This window comes from Globicephala melas, chromosome 1 (genome assembly GCF_963455315.2).
Source record: "Globicephala melas chromosome 1, mGloMel1.2, whole genome shotgun sequence".
NCBI lineage: Eukaryota > Metazoa > Chordata > Mammalia > Artiodactyla > Delphinidae > Globicephala > Globicephala melas.
In genome coordinates, this window is record NC_083314.1 from 135,423,912 (window position 1) to 135,437,011 (window position 13,100).

General features: G+C 37.9%; 1 protein-coding gene across 1 annotated transcript in view; it reads right to left on the reverse strand.

The window, feature by feature from the left end:
- PATJ (PATJ crumbs cell polarity complex component) overlaps positions 1–13,100 on the reverse strand; it is a 359,191-nt gene that overhangs the window by 338,724 nt on the left and 7,367 nt on the right. Inside the window, exons 2-5 of the mRNA XM_030870355.3 lie at positions 8,699–8,755; positions 8,434–8,600; positions 6,366–6,560; positions 4,912–5,051 (exon numbers count right to left, since the gene is read on the reverse strand). Coding sequence (XP_030726215.2) covers positions 4,912–5,051; positions 6,366–6,560; positions 8,434–8,600; positions 8,699–8,720 — 524 coding nt within the window. The 5' untranslated portion in view covers positions 8,721–8,755. The remainder of the gene's footprint in view (positions 1–4,911; positions 5,052–6,365; positions 6,561–8,433; positions 8,601–8,698; positions 8,756–13,100) is intronic.

A 13,100-nucleotide genomic window follows, 5' to 3' on the forward strand; every position in this document is an offset into this window, starting at 1 on the left:
TGCCGCGGAGCGGCTGGGCTCCTGAGCCATGGTCGCTGAGCCTGCGTGTCCGGAGCCTCCGCAACGGGAGAGGCCACAACAGTGAGAGGCCTGCGGGTACCTCCGAAAAAAATAAATAAAGTACTTAGTTAAATTTGACCTGCAAGAAATTAAAGCAAGCTTAGCATCTTATCTAAGTAGTCTGACTCTAAACCATACTCTTTAACTTCTTAAAGTGCATACTAAGAGTAGGATTTACTCTGGTTTGCTGTATTTGACTTCATTATCTCCTATACACCCCTCCTGCTCTTCCTGTTTCTTCATTATCACAATTCTTTCTTATCTTTCTTTATCTCTCTTGCACCACACATCTCCTCCTTTCTATTCCCAATGTCAACCATCCAATTGATATCCTTATCGAATACCTCAAACCTAACTTGTAAAATTCCTCAAGGTTTATTTTTCTAGGCTCTCTTCATGCTAGTATCCCCCAACTCGAAAGTATAAAATGATTATCTATAGTTGTTGACCAATAAGGAAAGAGTCAAAGGGAAGTAAACAAACTCTTGTCATGACTATTTTATAAAAGAATATCTTTAACCTTCAATATAAAAAAATCTCCCTGAGAAGGGATTCATCTCAGAACAGCCTAACTCATAAATTTAGAATTATGAAAATTCCATTATATTGCCCTTATTTTTTCTCAGGTCACAGCAGATTCAGCAAAACTTTATCATGGACCAGAATTTGGTTAACTTCTGACCTCTAGGACACAATGTAAACTTGGTTGGTATTCAAAGGTCTCTACATTTGGCCCCAAAGTACTCTTCCAACTTGGCTTCCTCCCTATATAAACCTCTTTTCCAACTATCCTGATTTACTCTTTCCCTCTCAAACATGTCTGGTATTTCCTGCTTTTGTGTACATGGTTTTCTCCATCTCTAATGCCCTTCCACTCTGCTCAGCCAAATTCAATCCACCCTCCACGTTGCAACTGAGTGTCTCGTCTGTCTCTCTCTCCCTTCATCACTTACCTCATTATCATGGTGCTGAGCCACTTGTTTATCACTCACTGAACATCCATTTATACTAAGTATGCTGTCCACAGAGCTAACTATATCCTTCACTGTTAGATTTTAAGTTTTCTGAGGACAGGGATTCAGACATTTTAGATTCTCCTTTGGAACTAACAAGTTGGATATTTCAATTTTTTATGCCAAAATTGTGGGTGGCTCTCACAATAGATCATGTTGCATTAAAAATGTTGCTTATATATCTTTTTATGACTATTAGGAAAGGCTTACGTTATACAAGAAAATAAAGAATGATATAAAATTGCATATATTCTAAGATGTTGTCTTTATGAAAAGAAAACATTCTAGGGAATTCCCTGGCTGTCTAGTGCTTAGGACTCCGCGCTTTCACTGCTGTGGCCCAGGTTCAGTTCCTGGTTGGGGAATTAAGATCCCACAAGCTGCACGGCACGGCCAAAAAAAAAAAAGAAGAAAAGAAAAGAAAACTTTCTAGCGACTTCCCTGGTGGCACAGTGGTTAAGACACCACACTCCCAATGCAGGGGGCCCAGGTTCGATCCCTGGCATGGGAACTAGATCCCACATGCATGCCACAACTAAGAGTTCACATGCCACAACTAAGGAACCCACCTGCCGCGACTAAGACCTGATGCAACCAAATAAACAAACAAAGAAACTTTCTAATGTATTTCCTATAGTTGTCTCAGGGTGGTCAAAGTCCAAGAGCTTTTTTTTTTGGGTGGGGGGGCAGGGTAATTATATTTCTGTATTTTATATTATAGGCATGTATTATTTTCATAATGATTTTCATCATTTTGAAATATATATTTTTAAAATTGCAAATGTTGCTTGTGAACTTTTCCCTAGTCCTAAAGAAACTGCTTTTTTTTTTTTTTTTTTTTAAGAAACATTATTTTTTTAAAGGAGGAAAGAGAAAGAGTAGCTGTATTCTTTGCCAGGCAAAGAGGGAACACAGGAGGCTAGCGCCTTCAAAAACTATGCCAAGAAACATTTTTTTTGTTTTGTTTTGCTTTTTTGTTTTTGCGTTACGCGGGCCTCTCACTGTTGTGGCCTCTACTGTTGTGGAGCACAGGCTCCGGACGCGCAGGCTCAGTGGCCATGGTTCACAGGCCCAGCCACTCCACAGCATGTGGAATCTTCGCGGACCGGGGCACGAACCCGTGTCCCCTGCATCGGCAGGCAGACTCTCAACCACTGCGCCACCAGGGAAGCCCAGAAACATTTATTTTTAAATGTGACCACTACAGGACAATATCCAGGAATACCTTCCATTTTCCCATCTCCTACATTGTCCTTTCTCTAACTTCATCACCTAAATTCCTATTCACAGCTTGTTCATTAAGGGAAATTTCTTAATTAATCAAAAATGAATAAGTTACTCTTAAAACTTTTTAACCTTGATATAACTCATTTTGCATAAGTCAGACCTTAATTTACTCACCTTAATTTACTCACACTCAAATTTTCTATTTTCTGGGAATCAATCTATTTTAATCTACCTTTCCCTCTACCCAGTAGACTTCCAGAACATCTAATTTCTTTCCAGTTAGTATCTGCCTAGAAAATATAAACTCAACCCAAAATAAACAAGCTGCAGAGGAGAAGTCTCCTGGAAAATATGATTTTGGTGCATTCTAAAGTTGAATAGTATTCATTTTACTGCTACTATTACTTCTAATTTAACTCTCTCATACTATATATATAATTGAATTCACACTTTCCATTCAAGGGGAAAACAGCTCATCTCTCCATTGCAACATTCAGAAATGATGGATTTCCATGACTTTGAGAGCCAACAGGGGTTAGGCAAGCTCATAAAATAACACAGTTCTATGTGGAAAGTCCTCAGAAGAAAGGAAGACCATTTAAGATGATCTGGAAGGTCCTGCATGGCTGGCCCCTTCCTCTCTCCAGCCCCTTCTTGTACTGCCTTGCACTAAGCTCCCACACCAGGTAAATACCAGACATACTCCAAAGATGGAGTTTACCAGGGCTACCAGTAAAGCGTCTATTCCTCTCCCTGACACCTTCTGCCCTCTGCGGACTCCACTATCACCTCTCAAATTTCCCTTCAAGCACCACTGCCTATGGGAAGCCACCTGAGTCCTTAGCCTTGGTCAAGGATCTTTACATACTCAAATATGAAACTCCTCTTTTTGGAAGTGCTCATCTCAATTTGTACTTACAGAACAATTAGTACAGAGTAACTGAGACATAAGAATGGACCACAAAAAGGTTGAAACATTGAAAATACACTAAAAACTACTGAATTGTACACCTTAAAATGGTGACATTTATGTCATGTGAATTATATCCCAATAATGATTTTTAAGGTAAAAAAATTAAAAAGAAAATTTGGGCCAATCAGAGTCAAATAGGCTTTTTGTCAAGGGACTTCATAGTCTTAAAGAAGCTAATAAGTGTCTCTAAGTCCAGGTTTACCCTGGATTGTCTAGGTTTGCCAGAATAGTCCTAGTTTATACCTGCTGTCTTAGTGTCATTATTAATGGCACACCCTCTCACCCCAAAACTGTCCCAACTTGGACAGTAAATTATATGATTACCCTAAGTATGTATAACCAATCTCCAAGAACAGGAGTTTCTCAGATATAGTTGACCATTGCTATGGCTCCTCAGAACAAACTTGAGGAAATGCTACATTAGATGGTAGAGTAATACAAAGTCATGGAAACCCATTATTTCTGAACTTTCAGTTGGGGACACTATAACTCTGATCCCCATGAATGGATAATGTGAATTCAAAAATATATTATTAACTGAGAAATTTTTTGTAATAGTTATGCTACTGCTGCTAGTTTTCTAACAGGTAACAGTAATATAATGAATACTATGCTTTTTAAATGAGTAATAAACTAAAGATCTGAAATCAAATAGAAACAAAATACAAGTCTTGCACACAACCCTTAAAAAATACAGCCCAGACACAAGTGCAATGGGCTGGGGGTGGAGATGGGGGGGGGGGGTGTCACATAGACTTGAGAGGGATTTTCATTGACAATAAGTGAAATAATCAACAGTGTGTTATGACCACCAAAAAACTGTTGTAATATCAAGTTTAATAAACAATATAGGACTTCCCTGGTGGCACGGTGATTAATAATCCACCTGCCAGTGCCAGGGACATGGCTTCAAGCCCTAGTCCGGGAAGATTCCACATGCTGCGGAGCAACAAAGCCCATGCGCCACAACTACTGAGCCTGCGCTCTAGAGCCCGCAAGCCACAACTGCTGAGCCCATGCACCACAACTACTGAAACCCACGGGCCTAGAGCCCATGCTCCGCAACAAGAGAAGCCACCACGAGAAGCCCGCGCACTGCAATGAAGAGTAGTCCCCGCTTGCTGCAACTAGAGAAAGCCCGTGCGCAGCAATGAAGACCCAACACAGCCAAAAATAAATAAATAATAAATTTTAAAAAAAATTTAATAAATAAATAATATAGTATGCAGAACGTGAATTTCAATATGCCTATCTTATTGATCAGACCATAGCTAAAATATCATGTTCAATTGTGAGAGTGTGTGATGGAGTAGAAAGAACACTAGCTTTGCCATTAGACAGTCTTGGAATCACATCATGGTTCCAGCATTAATAGCTCTGTGACTAGAGGTAAACCACTGAAACTCTGAAACTCGGCATTCTCATCCATAAAATGGACTAATGATACTACTAGCTAGACTGCTGCCACAAGTATATGTGAGAATACCTACAAAAGGCCTAAAAACTGCATAGGAAGAGAAAATGTTAGCTGCTATTGTTAACTGTTTTGTATGACTTGTTTCTTATTCTCTTTATAAGAATGTTTTCAGAATTGTCAGAAAAAAATTAGCAAAACACAAAATGAACATCCTTCCTCACCTGCTAGCTATACTCCCTGGCTGCACTTCCTTCACGAAAATGTCGACTTCTCCCAGATTTTGACCTCTGAAGGCCACCACACTGAATCCAAGGCCTCCAGTTGAGGGCCGTTCTATATCTATATATTCAACTTGCCGGCCCTAATGAAGGGGGATTTAAAAAAAATAAAAGTCAGAGAAGTTTACATTTAACCAACACACTTTTTCTGAAGAACTGAAGTTTCTATTTTGTGAATAGCCCCAAAATAACTTCTCCTAAGTCATTTCTAGAAAACCAAATAAACTCAGCATTTCAGTAATAAATTATTTATGGAAATCCTCTCACTTGATTATTTTCAGGAGAACATAAGAGGGCATGGGCAGTGTTCTGCAACCTCAGGGAATTGGAGAGGTATTTTCACACTTCATTCACAGTATGAGATGAATTCCTAGCTGGATGAAAATTCCTGAGAAAAATGTCTTTTCCCACAGTAAATTCTAAATTACTTTGTACACGGAACTTCTCAAATTCTCTTGAAGCAAAATAAATTTTTAAACGAGGAAAATAAATTAGATTTATCAAAAATATACTAGTGTTGATCCCTAAGTCAGAAGAAGATGCATTTTTTAGGGTTCTATTTTTAATTCTATCATAATAAATTAATATTCCATTTTATTAGGTTAATTCAAAAGATTATGGAAAGGCCACCATTCAAATGGGTTTACCTGTGACAAACAAGTATTTTATTACTTTGGCTAATAATTGCACTTATGACATGAAAACATCATAAATGTTATCAACTAATAAAAGCATCACATAAAAATAATTATTAGTCAAATTAAGGGTATAGAGCAGTAAGATCAAAAAAGGAATTAGGTATAGAACATTATTTAACTATTACACCTTAAACAGATTCTTTTTAACTTTCAAACTCAAGTTTCATTTTTTTGGATACTTGTTAGAAGGTATGGTGAACAAATAGAAAAACATCCAAAAATTCAACTATTATTTAATTTTTAATAGGTATTAAGAATAAAATGGATTGCTCTTTCAAATGTTTCCCCAGATTTTCCAAATTATGTTAGTTCTAACTCCCATTAATTCTTTTTTACATAAAATTTAAAATAGTTTCAAAGGAGTTACACCTCTTCTGGTAGACATTAATTTTCCTCCTATGAGCAAAACCATAAGAATCTTTTTCCTTACAAGTGTACAGATGTGTCAAATTGGAGTCCGTGTCTTGAAAACTCTCCTCAACACACACATGGATATTTTCCTTATGTAATTTTAAACAAATAAATTTCCAACACACATATTAGAAAATAGTATCAATTCCTCCTAACAATATAAAACCACAAGCAAACAAAACACAGACTAACACATTTTAAAGGCAAAAAGAGTGAGTGTAGGTTTCTTTTTTAACCTATAATAGGAGAAATAAAACTAAATATTCCCATGACAAGATATAACTTTACCTGAGCCATCTGTTGCATGACTGAGTTAAAATCTTCATTTCCCAACATTGGGGTCCAAGGAAACAACCCAGATACAGTCAAGTTATTAGAGGACCTATGGGCATTCCCATTAGTAATGGCACCATCCGTGAACACCAATAAACCTTTCCTAGAAAAATCAAAGTTGGCTGAACAATCTGAGGGTAGATGGCTGAGCTGTTGGAGAAAAAAAAGAGAGAGAAAATTATCAACAGAAACCTACAGACAAAAAATATTTCTATTTATTAAATATTATTTTTGTTCATCACATGAATAATGGCATGCTAAATACATACACACGAAAGAAATAAGATACAGATACATGAATCTGTGTTTATAAGGCTATAAATTTTTTATTTAGTATTACACAAAATGTTTAATTTGTTCTCATTTCCTGCCTTCTACGATTACCTCAAGTTAATAGCACGTTCAACAGCTTATTACACTTCAGATACACAGACACATTCAGTCATATAAACATGCATGTAAGACACTGAGCCCTTTTGCATTCATCTATACATTTCCATGTGGAGAGGCACAAAAGATCTTCAGGTGGTATATAACAAAAATAACTCAGTATTTATTAAGTGCTTGCTATAAGCAAAGTACTATAACAAAACTCTTTCTTACGTAATATCTCATTTAATCCTTACAATAGCCCTAGGAGATATTCTTATTTCATTTTGTGAACATGAGAACTGAGGCACACAGGGATTAAGTAACTTGCCCAAGATTAGTAGATGAATTTCAGAGCCACTTAAACACTAATTAAAAAAAAAAAAAAAATGGGAGGAGAATCCAGTAATTATGGAAAAAGGAAAACAGAAGTTAATTTTTAAAATATCATTGGCTGAAACAAGTGCCAACACAATGGAACAAAGGTAACATCAAGAACAAATGTCAACAGGACTTCATAGAAAAACTCAACACCCGTAGAAACTCTACAAAAACAATGACAGGAAAAAAATCACGGAGATTTTATAATTGAATGAATACGATATGATTATTTACATAACAATTGCAAGCTATATAAATGATTGTTATTATGATGAAGAGGCTGGTTAAGTCCACTCTTAGTCCAGTAACAGTGATTGATTTGTAGTGATCTTTCCCAATTTCTATTCCTACCAACAGCATTCATTGCTGTGATGTACTCATTCCATGATCAGAGAATACAGAAATCTAAACTTCAATATGGGGAGTGCTAAAATTCTGGTATAAATTTTGATCTAAAGACAGAAATTCACAGTAAGACATATGTGCAGAATTTAATCCTTAGTTAGTTATACAAAAATCACTTGCTAAATATTTATGGATAGGCATTTTGGTTTATCGGCAAAAAGCATTTTTTCCAAATTTTAATTTTCACATAACAACTCTGCTACATTATCTTCAATTACATTTAAAATTCTGCGCAAATTTAATCTATAAGATAGCTACTATTCAAGTTCAGCTTCTAGAATAGACGATTTAAAATCAATTTGCCAGCCCTGACCCCAAAAGAGAACAACCAAGAGGACAGTTAAAACTCTTAATTTAGGTCACTCTAAGCAGAGGTGCTATGAGTCCTGTAATTTTGAAGAAAATGTTGAGAATTCTCAAAGCATCTGACCTTTACATAAATAAGTACAAAAACCATATTCCAAAGCCAAACACAAAATTTATTACCAAAATTTTTAAACTATCCATGCCAATGCTACCCACAGGTCACAAGTCCCAATACAGTCTCTTTGCTGAATTATGAGTAGACAGGGCTTCCCTGGTGGCGCAGTGGTTGAGAGTCCGTCTGCCGACTCAGGGGACGCGGGTTCGCGCCCCGGTCCGGGAAGATTGCACATGCCGCAGTGCAGCAGGGCCCATGAGCCATGGCCGCTGAGCCTGCGCGTCCGGAGCCTGTGCTCCACAGCAGGAGATGCCACAACAGTGAGAGGCCCGCGTACCGCAAATAAGAAGAAAAAAAAAAAAGAGTAGACAGTTTGCACCTATCTCCTTCTATATTTCTTTGCTGGTTTGAATATATCAACATGTAAAACCCTGATGGGTAACTTACTTGCCCCTTCAGTTGCTTGATGGACTGTTGAAGAGTGAGTATCTGGTTGAAAAGAGGGCTCTTTAGTGTCTCATAAAACATAGAGAGCTTCTCATTCTGCGAAGTGTCACCCTTCTCCTGCAATTTTATTTTCAAGCGATCAAGAACTTGCAGGACCTGCAATTTATCTTGTTTGAAGAAGGATAATAAGAGTACAAGTTAAATCCCATCTTATATTCCATTTTTGAATAATTAATTTAGTGATAGAAGTATATAACTAGTTTACCTGTAGCAGGATTTTCAGGCATTTTGAATTACTGTCTTCAATCACTTTTAAAGAAATCTAAAGAAAAAATTTTAAATTAAAAAAGAAAAGATTTCCCATTAGTGTATACAAGTCTATAGCCCTATAGAAAAATTAAAGAAAACCTCAAGAACATTCTCCATCAAAAGACTTCACTCAGGGCTTCCCTGGTGCCATAGTGGTTAAGAATCCGCCTGCCAATACAGGGGACATGGGTTTGAGCTCTGATCCGGGAAGATCCCACATGCCGCAGAGCAACTAAGCCTGTGCGCCACAACTACCAAGCCTACGCTCTAGAGCCTGTGAGCTACAACTACTGAAACCCACGTGCTGCAACTACTGAAGCCCGTGTGCCTAGAGCCCATGCTCTGCAACGAGAAGCCACTGCAATGAGAAGCCCCTGCACCACAACAAAGAGTTGCCTCCGCTCACTGCAACCAGAGAAAGCCCGGGCACAGCAACGAGGACCCAACGCAGCCACCCAAAAAAAAAAAACTTCATTCAGGAAATTCAGATTAAAAGCTACTACACAGCCACTAAGATGGCTAAAAACCAAAACAACATCTAATACTAGGCGTTGACCAAGATGTGAAGCAACTGGAATTCTGATACGCTGCTAGTAGGAATGTAAAATGGCACAAACACTTTGAATAATTGTTTGGCAGTTTTTTGAAAGTTAAAACTACACTTACTATATGACCCAGCACTTCCACTCCTACATACATACCCAAGAGAAATGAAAATATATGCCTGCAAAAGACTTATAAAAGAATGCTCAGGGAATTCACTGGAGGTCCAGTGGTTAGGACTTGGAGCTTTCACTGCCGAGAGCCTGAGTTCAATCTCTGGTCAGGGAACTAAGATCCAGTAAGCCACAGGGTTTGGCCAAAAAAACAAAAGGAAAAAAAACAAAAAAGTGGGCTTCCCTGGTGGCGCAGTGGTTGAGAGTTCGTCTGACGACTCAGGGGACGCGGGTTCGTGCCCCGGTCCGGGAAGATCGCACATGCCGCGGAGCGGCTGGGCCCGTGAGCCATGGCCGCCGAGCCTGCGCGACCGGAGCCTGTGCTCCGCAACGGGAGACACCACAACAGTGAGAGGCCCGCGTACCGCAAAAAAAAAAAGAATGTTCACAGAATTTTTATTTATAAAAGCCCAAAACTAGAAAAACCCAAATGTCTAATAATAGATGAATGATAAATCAGTTATGGTATGTAAACATAATAAAATACCCAGAAATAAAAAGGGAAAACATTACTGACACACACAACATGGGTGAATCTCAAAAACTATGTTGAGGGAAAGAAAACAGACAAAATGGATGTAAGTTGTATGATTCCATTCATATGAAGTTGAATATACAGTTATAGATTAGTTTACCTGGGCAGGGTGGAAAGGAGTTGACTGGGAAGACATTTGAGGGAGATTTTTGGGGTGATGGGAATGTTCTATGTTTTGAAAGGAGTATTGTTTACACAGATGTACACATTTGTACTTCATTGAACTGTATATTTTTAATTGTTTTATCGTATGTAAGTTATACTTTAATAAAGTTAATTTATTTAAAAAAAGATTCTAGACTGGAAAGGAATATACAAATAAGGGATCAAGAAGATATTAGAGAGATTAGGGGAAAAAAACCCTCAAACTAGTAATCTGAGAAAGTCTCCAAAAGGTAATCACCCAATATGGCATTTTCCATGGATAATTTTTTTTTTAATTCCAGTGATTTGCTGAAAACTAGCCTAAAATGTAATCAAAACTCAAAAAGCTGCGACTTCCCTGGTGACGCAGTGGTTAAGAATCCACCTGCCAATGCAGGGGACACAGGTTCAAGCCCTGGTCCGGGAAGACCCCACATGCCACGGAGCAACTAAGCCCGTGCACCACAACTGCTGAGCCTGCACTTGAGCTAACGTGCCTATAGCCCGTGCTCCACAACAAGAGAAGCCACTGCAATGAGAAGTCTGCACACCACCATGAAGAGTAGCCCCCGTTCACCGCAGCTAAAGCTTGCGTGCAGCAACAAAGACAGAACACAGCCAAAAATATATAAATAAATAAATTCATTTTAAAAAAAACTCAAAAAGCTAGCAAACCCTTTGCTGTATCAAAAATGGCACTTTTACAGTGGTCATTTTCACTAGTGGTACACTGTTATAATAAACCATCTAAGAAATATGAGCACTGTAGTCAAAATGTACTTACATCATCTCTGGATACAGTTGCTAAACACAATCTTTACCTTCTAATTCAAGGTCATTAAGTAAGAAAGCATATTAAAAACCAGTAAGGAATGCCTTTGGCGTTGATAAAAGGTTCATGTATTCCATCAAAATATTCACGGGATTCCATGAGAACTACCAAAAGAACTGCTGAATAGAGCATCACAGAAACACTTCTGATGTGCTCAGCATCTCAACTGTGAAACCCTTAAAACTACCCATTGACAGGTAACTGTGAATAATGGAAGGGCAGTCACAATGTCACTGTCCTTTTCTGTAGCAGCACTAGACTAAAAGGACTGACAAGAGCAGTTTTGTGATCATTAATACATCAGCCTCTCTAAATCAAAGAAGGTAAGCTAAAACTATGAGGTGTTATTTTTTATTGTTAGATTGGCATTTTTTCCTAATAATCGACTGTACTCCAGATGTCACAGAAAAACAGGTGGGAATATAAATTTGCACATTCTTTTAGGAGAGCAACTGAGCAATATCTATCAATATATTAAATTTATATTCTCTTCTGCCCAGAATCTCTCTTCTGAGTGTCTCTCCTAAAGAAGAATTTGCAAAAAGGCACACAGATGTGTGTACAAGCATATTTACTGCATTGTTTTTAATAACAAAACTCCTGGAAAAATTCAACTATCAAACGTAATCAGCCATTAAAATAATAAAGTTGGTCGGAAAGTACTGAAACAGGAACGGGTAGGAAACGGTTAACAGCAAGCCTGTGGCTCAATCCTTCACTGGGGATTCCCAGCTTGATACCAGACCTCCATGCAAACAAGCTAAAGGTTTTTAATAGATAACAGAGTCCTCATTTTAAAATGTCAGGAAATACCTGATCTATCTTAATTGCTTTTGTAAATAATCTGAGAACATATGGATTTATAGAGCTTGGCTGGCTGGAACATGGGAGGTAATCACAAAGACATTTTCTATTTGGGTAACTAATGGAGTACAAACCTTGGGATTCCCCAAACAGAAGAGGCTTCCTTTAAGAAAATGTTTCTGTATATATTGTTCACAACTTGTCTGATAACCCGAAACAAACAAAAATGTGTCCCAAGGTTGAATTTTGCTCCTGTAAACACACTAAAAATCACAGTAAAAGTCTGTTATGAATATGTTTATAAGTGACTTAACGTCAGTCTATATATAAGTAGGTATTTTAAGCATGCTGATAATATGTCCTATATGAGAAAGTGACATTCTTTGGAAGCTGTGTCTACTGGCTGGGGGCCCCTCCGGCAAGGAATGTTGGTGCCTAGCTCCCGTGTTAGCCTCCTGCCTGTCACATTCAAGTAATGACTAAGGTTGGTGTTGGGTCAGATCTCTCACTTACAGGAGGATGCTTTGGCAATCCAAACCTTTGTGTTAATACAGGGACATTATCTAATATGTACAACCAAACAGGGAAGACAGCAAGTTTCAGGATATATGCATTATTTGCCCCTTTTTGCAAGGAAAAAAATACATATTTGTGTGTGCATTACGTTTCTAGATTTAGAAAGATAGTCAATTTAATAATACTGCTAACTTACAGGAAGTAGAAGTGGGGATGGGGAAATAAAAAATTAGACTTTTACTTTGTAGATACTAGTGTTTGAATTTTATTTAAAAGGCATGTATTATGTTTATAACTTGAAAGCTAAAAGGGACAAAAAGATAATGGCCAAGATGGCCTAATGAGAGAGCAAGACTGATATACAGCAAGATAATGACAACACAATAGGATAATTATATTGTAAGGCACATACATACAATGGCAAAGGTGTGTACCATGTGCTCAGAGAAATCATAAAAGCAGAGTGACTCCCCTGCCTGGGGAAGTTTGGGAATGCTGGAATGAGAACACAGTAGAGACATCTCTCGTAAAAGAAAAAGAATGGAGTATAAAAGCAGAGTGACCATTTGTCCTCATTTGCCTAAAATAGTCTCAGATTACCCAGCATCCTTATTAATAGTGCTCCACTTCACTCTCAAAAGTGTTCTAGTTTGAATGACATATAGGGCTGCCCTAAGTTAGTGCTTCTCAAATTTTAGTGTGCATCAGAATCACCTTGAGGACTTGCTAAAACACAAATTGCAGGGCCCACTCCCAATGTTTCTGATTCTGTACTTCTAAGGTGAACCCTGAGAACCTCATCTCTAACAAA